The sequence below is a fragment of the Spinacia oleracea genome, chromosome 2 (genome assembly GCF_020520425.1).
Source record: "Spinacia oleracea cultivar Varoflay chromosome 2, BTI_SOV_V1, whole genome shotgun sequence".
Taxonomy (NCBI): Eukaryota; Viridiplantae; Streptophyta; class Magnoliopsida; order Caryophyllales; family Amaranthaceae; genus Spinacia; species Spinacia oleracea.
This window is the reverse complement of record NC_079488.1, coordinates 47073137-47089668: the sequence shown is the minus strand read 5'-3', so window position 1 is coordinate 47089668 and position 16532 is coordinate 47073137. Positions and strand designations below refer to the sequence as shown.

The 16532-nt window shown below is 38.0% G+C and overlaps 1 protein-coding gene across 1 annotated transcript; it reads right to left on the bottom strand.

The window, feature by feature from the left end:
- Positions 1-90: 90 nt before the first annotated feature.
- LOC130467399 (probable E3 ubiquitin ligase complex SCF subunit sconB) lies at positions 91-3745 on the bottom strand. Its single transcript, XM_056835900.1, is given in 7 exon segments — positions 91-311; positions 2462-2543; positions 2632-2829; positions 2914-2965; positions 2967-3262; positions 3431-3538; positions 3635-3745. Coding segments are annotated over 7 exon segments (948 nt in total). The 3' UTR covers positions 91-210.
- Between the last annotated feature and the right edge of the window lie 12787 nt (positions 3746-16532).

Sequence of the window (16532 nt, the reverse complement as noted above, 5' to 3'; positions counted from 1 at the left end):
AATATAGGAACCTGTCAACAACAATAAATAAAATATCGTAACCTGTAGAACAAATATAAAAAATAATAACTGGTGTTTTGTATACATATATATATCCCAAAACCAAAGTGCACGTACTACATTCAAATATACGTTCCAATTTCAATGTACGCATACATTTTAATGTAAACGATTGTTCTATAACAACTAAACCACCTCGATCAAGCGCGCTCAAGCCAATAGTAAATACTTGCGGGTAAAACACTTAGCCGGTTGCTCACGAACCACATCAATTTCCTCACTAGTATAGGCGCATTCCTCGGAGTGTAGACCTTTACAAAAACAGAAATTTCAACTAAGCATTAGATTAAATTCAAATTAAATATCACACTTTAACATTCAAGCAACTAATAACAATGTCCTAATAGTCTTGGAAACTTAAAGCTAAGCATATTAATCATGTAAAAGGTATAAAATGAATTCTTAGGTTATGTAGCTCAAATTTGGGAGCGAAAATGTCATTTTAGCCTAAATAAAACCTATAACGACCCAATGAGCCTTAAATGTGCGTAAATAGATTGGAATGAGTCTTAGAAAGTTAAAACTATGCATATTAAACATGTAAAAAGTTTAAAATGAGTCATTAGGTTCTTTAGTTCAAAGTTGGGAGCGAAAATGTCAATCCAGCCTAAATAAGACCTATAACGACCCAATGAACCTTAAATGTGCATAAATAGATTGGAACGAGTCTTGGAAACTTAAAGCTAAGTATATTAATCATTTAAAAGGTTTAAAATGAGTCCTTAGGTTCTTTATTTCAAATTTGGGAGAGAAAATGCTCATTTTAGCCTAAATATGGCCAATAACGACCAAACAAACCTTAAATGTGCATAAATAGATTGGAATAAGTCTTGGAAACTTCAAACTAAGCATATTAATCATGTAAAGGGTTTAAAATGAGTCTTTAGGTTCTTTAGTTCAAGATTAGGAGCGAAAATGTCTCATTTTAGCCTAAATATGACCTATAACGACCAAACAAGTCTCAAATGTGCATAATAGATCGGATTGATTTTTGAAAAGTTAAAAATAATCATATGAATCATGTAATAAGTTTGAAATTATTTTTTAGGTTTGTTAGTTCAAAGTTGGGAGCGAAAATGTCATATTAGCCTAAATATGACCTATAATGGCCAAACAAGTCTCAAATGTGCATAAATAGATTGGATTGAGTCTTGGAAATTTAAAACTAATCATATGAATCATGTAGTAAGTTCGAAATGAGTTCTTAGGTTCGTTAGTTCAAAGTTGGGAGCTTGGGAGCTAAAATGCCTCATTTTAGCCTAAACATGACCTATAACGACCAAACAAGTCTCAAATGTTCATAAATCGATTGGATTGAGTCTTGGAAACTTAAAAAAATCATATTAATCATGTAATAAGTTGGAAGTGAGTCCTTAGGTTCGTTAGTTCAAAGTTGTGAACGAAAACGTCATTTTAGCCTAAATATGACCTATAATGGCCAAACAAGTCTCAAACGTGCATAAATAGATTGGATTGAATCTTGGAAACATAAAAATAATCATATTAATCATGTAATAAGTTAACTCTATATATGTCATTTTAGCTCTATATATGACCTATAACAACCCAACGAACCTTAAATGTGCATAAATAGGTTCGAATGAGATTTAGAAACTTAAAACTATGCATATTAGTCATGTAACAAGAATCAAATGAGTCCTTAGGTTCTTTAGTTCAAAGTTGGGAGCGAAAATGTCATTTTAGCTCTATATATGACCTATAACGACCCAACGAGCCATAAATGTGCATAAATAGGTTCGAATGAGTTTTAGAAACTTAAAACTATGCATATTAGTCATGTAATAAGAATCAAATGAGTCCTTAGGTTCTTTAGTTCAAAGTTGGGAGCGAAAATGTCATTTTAGCTCTATATATGACCTATAACGACCCAACGAGCCATAAATGTGCATAAATAGGTTCGAATGAGTTTTAGAAACTTAAAACTATGCATATTAGTCATGTAATAAGAATCAAATGAGTCCTTAGGTTCTTTAGTTCAAAGTTGGGAGCGAAAATGTCATTTTAGCTCAATATATGACCTATAACGACCCAACCATGCCACCTATTCCCTTGACACGCCGGATTTACTGTTTTCCCGGCGGATTTTGGTTGTTTAGGTAGTCAAATTTCAGATTTGTCGCTGGAGTGAGACTTAGTGAGAGAGGTGAGATCTTAGAGATAGGTTACCCATACAATATTTTATATCAAATTGCATTCACTTTATCTCTGTTGTTGAATGTAACGTATTTAAACAAATTCAGTTTTTGAGTGGCAACTTCCATAAACTTTACCATAATTCCATCCCAAGATGACAGTTATAAACTTGTAATGAGATGCTACTATAAGTTCCCATTTTGCACGCATCACTTTTACTACAGTTTACCAAGAGAAAAGATCTTACCTCCTATGACATCTAAGGGTGTAACTCTTGCTTCATGTCCTGACAATGTCCTGATAAGCTTGAAGTCTCGAGATGACCATACCTGATGAAATAGGGCAAAATGATACAAAACACTCCTTGTAACTTAACAAAACAGACTACTGAGAGTAATTGAGTGCCAAGTCTCATACCTTAACAGTTGTATCATATGAAGCAGTGACCAAATAATATCCCTCCTGAGGCTCAAATTTGACCTGTGAAATAAGCTTTGAATGGGCAGGAATTATGTACAATGACTTTTTCTTTCTCAAGTCCCAAATCCGACAAGTGTTATCCTCAGAACCAGTGGCCAAATGATAGCCATTAGGAGAGAAATCAACTCCATAAACCTGAGAGGAAAAAGAAAAAACCTGAGTCAACAATCAGGGTTAGCATCACAAAAATAAATGTTAATGACTAGAGAAGAAATTTACAGGTTTGATGTGGCCTTCCAAAGCAAGAATACTTCTCAGATGGATGGAAGGCAATACGAGCTAGGCGGTCTAAATGACCTTCAAATGTTCTCAATAAAGTGCCATCTGTGTTCCACAACTTTGCAGTACGATCAGCTGAGGCAGTTGCTACATTGTCACTTACAGGAGAAAATGCAACATATACTCCATATCTTGGCAACCCCACTAACAGAGCTAAAGAAACAAAACAAGCAATAAACAGACCATTAGTACTCCCCTTCAAAAATGACAAACCAGTCTCATAATTTAGGGCAATGGCCCCGCAATCATGGCTAATTGAATGCACAGTTAAGCACCATGCTCTCCATATCTTGACAGATACAACAGATTAGTCAGCTCAATTGTCGATCTAACTCTCATAATTTATAAATCAAGTTGGACAAATCAACATACACGAATCTCATAATAGCATAACAGGAGACATAATCAGAAGATGGATCTAGTGTTGCTGGACTCAAAACACTCAATCCACCCCCACCCCCGCCCCGGCCCCGGCCAGAACAAAAACAAAAAAGACAAAGACAAAAACAAAGGAAATACACTGCATATCGTGTGCACATGAAGAAGTAAACAAACCACCAATCAGCTACCAAGCTCATCATACAACAAAACAGTAATCAAGAAATGCCAAAACAAACAAAAAATTGGTTGAATGAGATGTACTTACCTACCAAAATCTCACAGCTGGTTTCCCATATGAGGACTTTATACAGAACTTTTTTACATTCTGAGGTACTGACTTGATTGTTGTACGAACACGTCCGGATACATTATCCCCAAACTTTGGTTTCATTGAAGTGATCCATTCTCCATGATTTGTTTTAAACTCATACCTGATAGAGATTTTAGCAAGTCAGAATAATATACAAGAATCAAACCCCCACAAGTCCATAGATTCCAGTTAATAAAAGTTAAATCTATAGCAGCTAGACCGTCGAATAAGCAAACATCAGTATGCAATTTCATTGTAATTCAAAATAAAAAATACAAATTCCTTTCTCCTAAGAAGCCTGCGGGCATTAACAATCAGTATTACTTAAACACCTAAGTACCTAATCAAGTCCACATTTCAAGCTAGGACATAAAACATTATCGAGCTATAAGCTAACTTCGAAGGGAAGGCTCAAGGCTCAACAACAATAGATAATCTAGAATGGAAAAAGGCTAAATAAAGTTTGACAAAATGCTCAACCTAAAACAGGTAGAAGCAGCATTCGCTGCAGTTGCGTACCATTCTTCTCAAAAATGGATAACGCCAAATAAAAATTGGAATTTTCAACATACAGGTCTACCAGGAAATAGCAGCTTCAATCTTCCCCCATGAACAACTTGCCACAAAAAAAAAAATTAATATAAATGAACAAACCCTAATTCTGAAAACGAAAATCAAGAGGGAAAGGGAAGAAAGTTACTTGCAGCGGCGAGGATTGACGGAGAAGAGGGTTCGCGAGCAACAATATCACTTGGAACCACCGGCCGAGGAAAGTAGCTTCGTTTTTCGAGCAAGGATGGACTTCATTGGTGGTTTTTCGAGCAGGGAAGGTGGTTTTTTGAGAAAGGGACCACCGGTGAGGAGGCGAGGAAACAGACCCTTGCTGGAGTACCACCGGCAACGGGAGAGACCCAGAGGCGACGGTGACTGGCGAGAACCACCAGCGACGGGCGAGATGCAGGGAACGCTGAGGGAAGAAGAAGGGAGTGGGCGCGTTTGAGATGAAATATTTGGTCTGAATTAACTTTGAAGCCGAAGAAAATTACTAACATGTTATTGCAGGGGGCTTTTACACGTATGCTGCAAAATAAAGGGGTTATTGCAGGGGGCTTTTACTTTGTACGCTGCAAAAAACTCTTTTGCAGAGGGCAATTAATTTGTACGCTGCAACAACCCTTTAAAGGGTTTGACCCACGTTGACCTACTGGTTGTTGAAGCGTATTAATACATGTACGCTGCAACAAGGGGGCTGCAACAGGGGTTTTTTCTACTAGTGCCACTAAAAGGAATACAAACTGATTAACCAAAAAAGAATTCAAACCTGGGTTTGGGGTTGAATTTGGAGTAGCCTCTTGCTGGCGCTGCTTCTTCTCAGAGGCACAAACTGAAAACTGTTTCTGGGGTTTGACTTTGATGTGATGGAAACGCATTGAATTATAGAGAGAAAAAGGCATGAATTTGGTGGAGATAGAGGTGGAGGTGGGTCTCGAGGGTAAAGAACAGAAGGGAGAATGAAACGCTGATACAGTACCTATTCCCTCAATTAGCTACACCTTTTATGGTGTTCTCAATTATTGAGCTTTTATGGTGTTTATGGTGTGTGATCTTTCCATATTGCCATATTAGGTTGTAAGGAATTGGGAAGCTGCACAAAGTGGGAGTGGGATAGTCTCTTGAGTTCATATTGTACTACTCCCTCCGTCTCCGGTTGTTCTTTACGTTTTCCGTTTTGGTTATTTCAAAATGTTATTTACATTTCTTTTTATATTATCACATAAATGACTTAGTATTCTATCAAATTTCCAATTATTATTTTAATCAATTAAATTCATTTGGTCATTTAATCTATCACACTTTTCCATTAGGACATTAAATTTTCCACATTTCCCAATATCAGAATTTTGATAAAAGTGAAAACATTATAAATAAACTTAATTTATCTTGTTTAACTAAAGAAATTGAGCAATCTCGATGCAAATTAATTAATCGTTAAAACGCGTGAAAAATTTCAAACGTAAAGAACAAAAAGAGACGGAGGGAGTAGTTTCATATGCACGCAATGTGTGCGATATTAAATTAAAATGTCATATTGTGTTATTGCATTTAATAAACTCAAATAATAAATAAGAAGAATTGTTCATAAAGTTCTTCTAAACAAACATTTCACTATTGTAAGTATTGTGATTGTACTTTTTTTATGTGCATATAAAGTAATTATATAATAATTATAGTAGGGAAAGCATTATGTCTAGTTTTTTATTCTCATTCCAAGCTAAATACAATCACGACAATCCACATTTTCCTCGACTCATAGCCACTAATCTCTGATATATGCCAATTGCCACCTAAACCCCGCCTCAACTTTTAAAAATAAAAAGAAATCCAAAACCCCAAATTAACATGTTTAAATTTTGTTTGCTTTTGAATACGTATAGTTTTTCAACTGGTAGACCCAAGGGAAAAAGAGATGTGACTTAACATAGTAGTGTATTTAGTCCTTTGTTTTCGGCAATTGTGAGATCAACAATATAGTATGATAATATGCTACTTTAGAGCAATATAAAAGAGCAGTAACCTTACTCATAACGTGATTGCACACATGTCAAACAATATTACATTTTAAGTAGTATTGCACATAGAAGTATAACAATTAACAAGGAAACTCAGTAACAATATTTGCAACCGCACTACTACCACTTCATATTCATAACACTTCAGAATCCGAAGTACTTTAAAGTTTAAACAATTATTTACACTAGAATGGAGAGCGTTCAACGAGAGAAAGAACTCTCCGTCCAGGAGTCTGATTTAATTCGGCGTTCGAATAAAAAATTAAACGTACGGAACGAAGTACAAGGAATGTCGAGGACAGGGGAAGTGTAATGACAGATATCGATTGAAACCGAGGGGGAAGTAATGGAGGTAGCAACGACAGAAAGAGGGAAACATCATGTTGTGTCATACAACAATATGGCAAGGGAAAGAGGTCACCATCGAGAAAGTGATGCACGCATCGTAGAAGAAGAGGAAGAGGGTTACTCGTATGACGACAGGGTTGTAGACGGTGAATCGCCAAGGAAGAGAAACAACGATTGCGTCGTCCATGGAAATACTCCCTGGTTATCAAGTTATTTGATAAATGACTAAGTTATGCGGTTCTGATCTGAAGGCTTCGACTAATGTGGAGCCTAAAAGGGGAAATTGCCCTCACAGATGTAGGATGCGCCTTCTACGTGGTCAGATTCACTTCGATGGAGGACTATGATTTTGTGATGACCCAAGGACCATGGATGATTGGCGACAGTTATCTAACAATTCAAAAATGGGTCCCGAATTTCGTCCCCGACGAAGAGCCAATTTGCACTCTGACAACATGGGTAAGAATCCCGAATTTGTCAGTGGAATATTTTGATAAAAAGTTCCTACATCGAATAGGAGAAAATATTGGTAAGGTAGTTCGGATTAATAAAAACACCGAGTCGATGGATAGAGGACAATACATCAGTTTTTATATCGAAGTCTAGCTACCTATCGAGACCATTGCTTTCAAAGTTTCGGTTGAATGGGCGAGTTTGGATTATTCAATACGAAGGGTTGCGTCAAATCTGTTTCAAATGTGGTTATTTAGGGCACAAGGATGATCAATGTCCCAAATTCAAAAATCCCAATATTGAAGGGTCGAATGGAAATGCAAGTACAAAGGACCAGGAGCAAATATCTAAAAATACTGATCCTCCTAAGAAACCAGGAGAGCATGACCAGTTTGGAGCATGGATGCTTGTACAACGTACACCACGCCGGGTGACAACAAGGCCTAGGAGTAAGAACTCCAAACAGGTAGAAACTGGAGCTGGGGTGAAACAAGGCCAGGGGAAGCATGATGTAGTCCAGGGCGGCGATAACCATCGAACCCCTAAGGTTGAGAAACATTCGATACAATCTAACCCATCACAAGTAGCTTCGAGAGTTACAATCCTAGAGAATAGTGCAGAAGGCGATAATTTGATTCGACAAGATATGGAAATTTGAGAATAATTTAGAAGCCAATTTGGAAGGAATATTACTTTGGTTGCCCCACTGAATCAAATATAGTCTAACCCCCAACTAGAGGCGGTACAGCAGGGTGAGGATACTTTTCCTCTGGAAGGAAATAATTTGGGACAAAATCTTATTAACGAGGAGGGTGATGTTATGGTATCTGTGCCAATCACATTTGATTTGGCAGCAAAGGAAGATCCCTAATTCAAAGGGAGGAGATCTTTTAATAACTGAAAAGATAACTTAAATAGTTCGGATGCCCCGAATCCTTCAAGTCAACTTGCCTCTACGAGAAAATCCTTCCTAGCTTGAATAATAAAATCAGTCACATACGAGAGGAAAAGGAAAAGATTGTTACTTAATCATCGAATGCCCTTTTTAGTCGAGACAAGGAAAACTGAATTGAAACACCTACCCATTCACTTTCTCGAATACAAGAACCCAATGAGCCCCTTGATATTGAAGGACATTTTGTAGCAAGCACTCACGAATCCCCAAGAAATTCCAATTACCCTAGAGAGTCACGTACCACTAACCTACACGACATTCATATATTATCTCACAGAAGGACCAGCGATGGTCAAAGTTCACCCCTTAGTGCACAAAGTGGAATTCCAGATCGATTCATATCTCCCATCCACACACAATTCGCCGGATTTATTGGCCTCAATACAACTCCCGATGGAGTTAGTTCATCCAATGAACGACCTTCGGGCAGCGTTCATTGATATTCTGCCTAATATTCCTCTGAATTTGGCCGACGGTACCCTTGTTTCCCAATGTTTAATATTTGTATTAAAATTATGGTGTGGAACGTTCATGGAGCAGGCGGTCAAGGTTTCTTGAATGTAATCAAGGAAGTTGTGAGGATCAATCGACCCACTATTTTAGCCCTAGTCGAGACACATATTAGTGGAGAGATGGCGACAAAAGTCTGTAATCACATTCATTTTTCTGGCCAATTTTATTACGATGCCCAAGGGTTTAGCGGAGGGATTTGGCTATTTTGGAAAAAAGAGGAAATTTCGGTTACTATCTTGGATGCTCACACACAACATATCAAAATAGAGATATTAAAAGCAGGTACGGAGCAATGGGTTTTTTCTGCCATCTATGCTAGTCCAGATTCGACATTGCGTAGAGATTTGTGAGTAGCTCTAGAAGAGGTAAAGAAAAGGTTTACAGGCCTGTGGCTTCTAGGAGGAGACTTTAATGATACAATGAGCATGGAAGAACGAGTTGGTGTAGGAGGATCGGAGATGCAACGCCGATGCCGCAATTTTGTAGAATGGATTGAGGGCAACGGCTTAATAGATTTATGTACTCAGGGCCCAATCACACTTGGGCTCGCTGTGAAATGGAGAATACCTACAAGGCTGCAAGATTGGATAGGTTTTTGTGTAATGAAGATTGGAGAATAAAATTTGAAGAAGGCCCAATCACACTTGGGCTCACTGTCCCATCATTGTGAGTTTGAGTGGATTTGCGCCGGTTCCAACTGCTATTAGACTGTTTTGTTTTCAAGCAGTATGGTTAAGTCATGATACCTTCGATGATTTTGTGACCAAAAATTGGATACAAGAAGCTCCTGTTATGCCTTTTCAAGTGGAGTTTGCTGAGAAATTAAAAAGGTGGTACAAAGAAGAATTCCATAATGTTTTTATAAAGAAAGTTTAATTATGGGCAAGATTGGAGGGGTTTGAACGCAAACTTTCAATAAGATGGGACCGAGGGCTAGTAAAACCGAAGCAAAGTTAAGACGAGAATTATATGATGTATTGTATCAAGAGGAAATCATTTGGTTCCAAAAATCAAGGTTAGAGGCAATTAAAGATGGAGATCGTAAGACTAAATTTTTCCACCTCCAATGGTTATTCGACGGAAACACAATCGAATCAAGATGATACAAGGAAACGATGGAAATTGGGTAGTAGAACCTAATGTAGTGCGTCGAATGGTAGTGCAATACTGGCAAGATCTATTTACTGAAGAACAACCAAATGTGAGAGTTCATAATTTTATTACTGGTTGTTTTCCATTGATGTCGAACCAAGATTTGAAGAGATTAACACGGCCATATGCGGGTTGTGAGGTAGCCAAAGCAATTAAGAGTATGGAACCCTTCAAGGCACCTGGCTCAGATGGATTTCAACCGCTCTTTTATCAGAGGTATTGAGATTTAGTAAACCCTAATGTCACTAAGCTTGTTCTTGTTGTTGTTAATGGTCGTTATTTCCCGGAGAAACTCAATAATTCATTCCTAGTACTGATTCCTAAAGTCAGTAGCCCTCAATTAGTGACCCAATTCATGAAGGAAATAATGCCCTTGGTCCAAGTATGCATTCTATGTTAAGTCTAATAAATGCGGTTCAGTATTAATTAACAAGTTAATAATTCAGTGAGATCAAGTGAGCTGAATGCCTAGCTAGAGGCCGCTTCAGTTCAAGTGGAATTAATGATATTAATCCACAGCTTACTCTTGACTGAACCCGTAGGGTCACACAAATAGTACGTAAACGGATCAAGTATTTAATGGCATTAGATACTCCATCTATGGATATTCGGAATCGACGGATCTTGGTTTCAGTGGGAGCTGAGATCGTCACAGGCAAGAAATGAATACTCCGGAAACGATGATATTGCCGGAAACGGAAATATGGATCGTATCGGAAATATAAATATTATCCAAGTCGTAGATGTTGCCGGAAATGGAAACATGGTACGTATCGGAAAATATTATCGGAAATGGAAATATTGCCAGAATCGGAAATATTGCCGGAAACGGAAATATTGTCAGAATCGGAAATATTATCGGAATCGGAAAATAATTCCGGAAACGGAAATATTAAATATTTGTTCGAAACGGAAATTGATTCCGGAATCGGAAATATTAAATATTGTTCGTATCGGAAATGAATTCCGGAACCGGGAATTTAATCGGAAGCGTATCGTACGAATTAGCATCGGAAGAGGCCTGCCGGACGAAGGCCCAGCACGAAGACGGGCCATCGCCCAGCAAGCCAAACGCGCGCCCAGCCAAGGCAGCGCCCAGGCCCACCGCAAGGCAGGCCCATCGCGCGCCAAGGCCATGGCCTCGCTGCGTGGGCTGCTGCTCGCACGCACACGCATGGGCGGCCCTCGTGGCTGCCGTGTGTGTGTGAGTTTGTGTTCATGCATGATTCCTAAAACTATTAGAATTAGTATATGATTAAATTCCTATTCCTAAAAGGATAAATTAATTAATTAGAGTTCTTGTAGGATTCTAAGTTTAATTAATTCGTATCCTACTAGGATTCCAATTCCCTTTCCATAACTCTATAAATACGTGCCTAGGGTCACATATTTTCAGAGATTAATTCAAGTATTCAAAGTGAGTTTTGAGAGAAAAATTCAGTCATATTTCTTACCTAAGAGTGCCGAAAATTCTAGTACCTTAAGGGCGATTCTAGTTGGTCAATCTTAAGGCGGATCCGGACGTGCTGTGGACTATCTACGGAGGGACGACACTTGGAGTCCTAAAGACTTGTTCTTGTTCGGTTCGGGCGCAGCTAGGGAAGGCACGCAACAAAGAGTATGCATCTAAACTATGCTATATGATTATGTGTAAATAATATGTATTCCTGGCTAAATGGTTGTTTCCGCATGATTTATGAATTGTCATATGTATCATAACCTAACAGTGGTATCACGAGCCCCTTATTATTTTCATAACCTAAATTGCATGAACATGGTTAAATATTACAAATTTGCAAGAATTAAAAGGGGTGATTAATTTTCGTAATTGTTAATTAATTGCAAATTGCGTTTATTTAATTATACGTACGCAGTTTTTCGGCAGTTTCTTCGTTACTCATCCAAATCGAGTGATTTTTGTGTCAATTCCGCATGTAAAAGGCATTCTAAAATTTTGACAAAAATATTATTTTTCTGCCGAACCCAGAATTCTCAAATTCGAAGCCTAACTATGACTTTTCGAAGGTTTTAGTTTTTCGAATGCAAAATTTCGTAAATTTAAGATGTTAAATTAAATATTTGCGATTCTTGTTGATAAATCTTGAATTTTTGATTGACCTACTGTATATGTTTAACAAGTTTGAATGCCTAGCCTTGTTAATTATGCAATCTAATTTGTAATTATGATTAATTTTTTGAAAATTAGAATAATTTAGAATTAATTTGATTTTCATAATTAATTATAATTTAATTAGAAACCTATGATTAAAAACCACCATAAAAATTGTAAATTTATGATAAATTTTAAATTTTTATGACCTAGACTTGAATCCATAATAATCGGAAATCAATTGGATAATAAATTTTCGATTTTTCGCCCTAAAATTATGAAATTAATATTATTTATTAATTTGTCATTAATTTTAAATATAAATTTTAAATTTTTATGCGATTCGTTCATATAACTTGCACGCACAAAGCAATGGACGCTTCGTGTTACCCTTAAGGGGTGTTGTATAGTGCGGGCATGCGACGACGAGCAAGGGAGCTCGTCGCCCGTGCGGCACGAATGCAATGAGCAAGGGCATGGTGCACGAGCACAAGGCAGCAGCCCTGCCTTGTGTCGTGGGCCACGAGCTATGAACAAATGGGCATGGGCGAAATGCAAGCCAAGGCAGTCGCGTGTGGGCAGCAAGCGAGCTGCGCCACGACGCGCACTGCCTCGCGCAAGCGCGCGCAGCCTCGCGCGCAGCGAGCGCAAGCTCGCGTGCCACGAGCGCTGCGCCCAGCGATTGATCGCGCGCAATTGCTCGCGCGCACAGCGAGCGATGGCTCGCGCGCAGAGAGCGCTGGCGAGCGTGCACAGCGAGCGATGGCTCGCGTGCGTCGAGCGCTGGCGCGCGCGCAGCGAGCACCATAGCGTGCGATGGCTTGCGATGGAAGATGCAGCAGCTATGCGACGAGCGCATGGGCTGCGCGCACATGGCCAGCGATGGCTGTGTGCGTGCGGCCCATGGGCGTGCGATGCGTAGGGTGTTTGCGTTGCGATTAGATCGTTTTGAATGTTTAATTTGAAATTTTTCAGTTTACGTAATTTTAATTAATTTTAAAATTAATAATTTAAATTATTTTCTTGGATTTTAATTTTGAATATTGTAATTATAATAAATTTTATTTATTCTAATTATTTTACTAAAATTAAAATCATGAATTAATTTAAATACGACTGAAATTAAATTAAACTTTTTGGATTCAATTATAAATTTATATGAGCTTTAAATTTTAATTAAATTTGTATGTTTCCGGTTAGACTTGAAATACATTTTTATGTTTAAAATTAGTAAAGCATATGAATTTATTGGTTTAAGTGGGAGCCCTTTTAGTCATAAAACTCTTGATTAGGTCTACAAATCCTTAAGGTTAAAACAACTTGATTAGAATTAATAAGGACTGAATAATTGGTAGATTATTGGTGCCCTTGATTAATTGCTGCAAATGTTTACGTGATGCATAATGTGTTTTACTAACCAGCTATGTGGGCCATTCATGATAATGAATGGGTGAATGGTATATATTGTATATGTACTGTTTTGTAGGTTATGAAGTGACTAGTATGGCCCAAATAGGATAGAAAATATGGTCAGCGTACCATTAATTTGAATGTAATTGGTCTAAAGTACCAAAGTTATTTTTCAATTCAAATATGGTCTGCGTACCATCAAATAGTTGTAATTAGTTATAGCTTATCCTATTTGAAGAAAATGGTGCCTCCCACGGAGATTTTCAAGACGGACTTTGAAGTCAAAGCTTCAAGATGAAGTCGGGCCATACTAGATCACATGTATCTTATGCATGTTTTAAGTTATTTATTGCTTTTAAATATGTCTTAAAATGCATGAGATCAAAAGCTTGATTATGTTGCATGATTAAGGATTTTAGTTCACTTAAAATCTAACCAACATAGTAAGAGCCTTAAGTTCCAAACTTAAAAATTGAGTTAAAAGGTGCCATGCCAAAATATACACTTGCTTGGATATCCTTTACATCAATCTAGTAATAGTTTTCGCTCAGCGAGGTGTTACTTATTGGTCCTAAAGGGGCAAGGTACACAAATAATTGTGAGTACATGTTAGTTTTGGTGAAACTCAACGATATAAGTAAGGAGTCCTTTTATGTCGTGGCAAAATCGATAGGTTTACCTAATAAGTTCTTAGACGTACCTATCAACCAAGAATAGTTTCTAGACTATTAGCAAAAGGCTTTTGCTTACCTAAGATGTTCTAGGATTAAGTCGACAAACTGTGCTTAGTTCTTCAATGATTTTAGGATCTTGGAATCATTTTATTCACACCTGCCGGAACACATAACTTGAATAAAATGCTTAATAAACATTGAATTATGCATGTATGCTAGATTTTAAGTTTATTAAGAGAAACTGTGAATGGTTATTTATTTGTTTATTCTTTTCAATTGTAGTTTTTAATATGGCAAACAACAATTCATTCAACATTCGATCAATTCTCGAAAAGGAGAAGTTGAACGGGAAAAACTTCCTTGACTGGCAAAGGAACTTGCAAATAGTTCTTATGCAGGAAGAAAAGGAGTATGTCCTAGATGAGGCGATGCCCGAAGCCGCAGGCGACGGGGTCACTCAGGCAGCCCTCAATCGTTGGATTGATGCCAACAAGGATGTGAAATGTCTAATGCTCGCCACCATGAGTGCGGATCTGCAGAAAACGTTCATCAACTCAGATGCTTTCACAATCATCAGTGAGTTGAAGAACATGTTCCAAGATCTGGCTCGAGTCGAAAGATTCGAGACTCATAGGCAAATTCTTGAGACCAAGCTTAAGAAAGGCGAGCCCGTAAGTCCACATGTTCTCAAAATGATTGGACTCATTGAGAATATGAGTCGGCTGGATCAGCAATTTTCTCAGGAAATGGCTATAGACACCATCCTCCATTCTCTTCATAGCGGGTATGATCAGTTCAAACTGAACTACAGTATGAATAGTCTGGACAAAACGCTCACTGAGCTTCACGGTATGCTGAAGACCGCTGAAAAGACGCTCAAAAGTGATAAGCAGGATGTGCTTATGGTGCGTGGGGGCAAGTTCAAGAAATCTGGAAAGAAGAGGAATGCTAAGAAAGGTGGCAACAAGGCCAGCCCAACTAAGCAAACTGGCGCCAAATCTGTAAAGAGGAAGGTCAGTCAACCCACTTCTGAATCCGAATGCTTCTACTGCAAGAAGAAGGGGCATTGGAAGAGAGATTGCTTGAAGCTAAAGGAAGATCAGAAGAACGGAACAGTCGTTCCATCTTCAGGTATTTTCGTTATAGACTGTATACTTGCTAATTCAACTTCTTGGGTATTAGATACAGGTTGTGGCTCACACTTATGTTCCAATCCACAGGGACTAAGAAGAAGTAGAAAGTTAAGCAAGGGTGAAGTCGACCTACGAGTGGGAAATGGAGCACGGATTGCTGCATTAGCTGTAGGAACTTACTATTTGTCGTTGCCCTCCGGGCTAGTTTTGGAACTGGAAGATTGTTTCCATGTTCCAAGTCTTACTAAAAACATCATTTCAGTTTCTTGCTTAGATGCTAAGGGATTTTCCTTTTTAATAAAAGACAATAGTTGTTCGTTTTATTTTAAAGAGATGTTTTATGGATCTGCTAGATTAGTCAATGGACTTTATTTATTAGATCACGACAAACAAGTTTATAACATAAATACCAAAAAGGCCAAAAAGGATGATTCAGATCTCACCTATCTGTGGCATTGTCGATTAGGCCATATAAACTTGAAACGCTTAGAAAGACTTCAAAAGGAAGGAATTCTAGAACCATTTGACTTAGAGGATTATGGTAAATGCGAATCATGTTTACTTGGCAAAATGACAAAGCAACCTTTCTCTAAAGTTGGAGAAAGAGCAAATGAACTATTGGGTTTAATCCATACAGATGTATGTGGACCAATGAGTACAAATGCTAGAGGTGGTTTCAGCTACTTTATCACTTTCACTGATGACTTCAGTAGGTATGGTTATGTCTACCTAATGAAGCATAAGTCTGAATCCTTTGACAAATTCAAGGAATTTCAGAGTGAAGTAGAGAATCAATTAGGCAAGAAGATTAAAGCACTGCGGTCTGATAGAGGCGGTGAATATCTGAGCTATGAATTTGATGACCATCTGAAAGAATGTGGAATTCTATCAGAATTGACTCCTCCTGGAACACCACAATGGAACGGTGTGTCGGAACGGAGGAACAGAACCTTGCTAGACATGGTCAGGTCAATGATGGGTCAGGCCGAACTTCCATTAGAATTTTAGGGACATGCACTAAATACAGCTGCACTCACTATAAATAGAGCTCCGTCTAAAGCTGTCGAAAAGACTCCATACGAATTATGGTTTGGAAAGCCTCCAAATGTGTCTTTTCTTAAGATTTGGGGATGTGAAGTATACGTCAAACGATTAATTTCAGACAAACTTCATCCAAAATCTGACAAATGTATCCTTGTGGGCTATCCAAAGGAAACAAAGGGGTATTACTTCTACAATACATCTGAGAACAAGGTGTTTGTTGCTCGAGATGGTGTCTTTTTGGAGAAAGATCACATTTCCAAAATGACAAGTGGGAGAAAAGTAGACCTCGAAGAAATTCGAGTCGAACAACAAACTCTAGAGAATGCTCAAGATGACATTCAGGATGAAACTCAGAGATCTTTAGAAGAATGTGGTGAGAATCATGGTCAATCTAGAAATGTTACCCCGCGTAGATCGCAAAGATATAGATCTCAACCGGAAAGGTACTTAGGTATTTTGACGAACGAGAGCTATGACGTTCTATTACTTGAAAGTGATGAACCTGC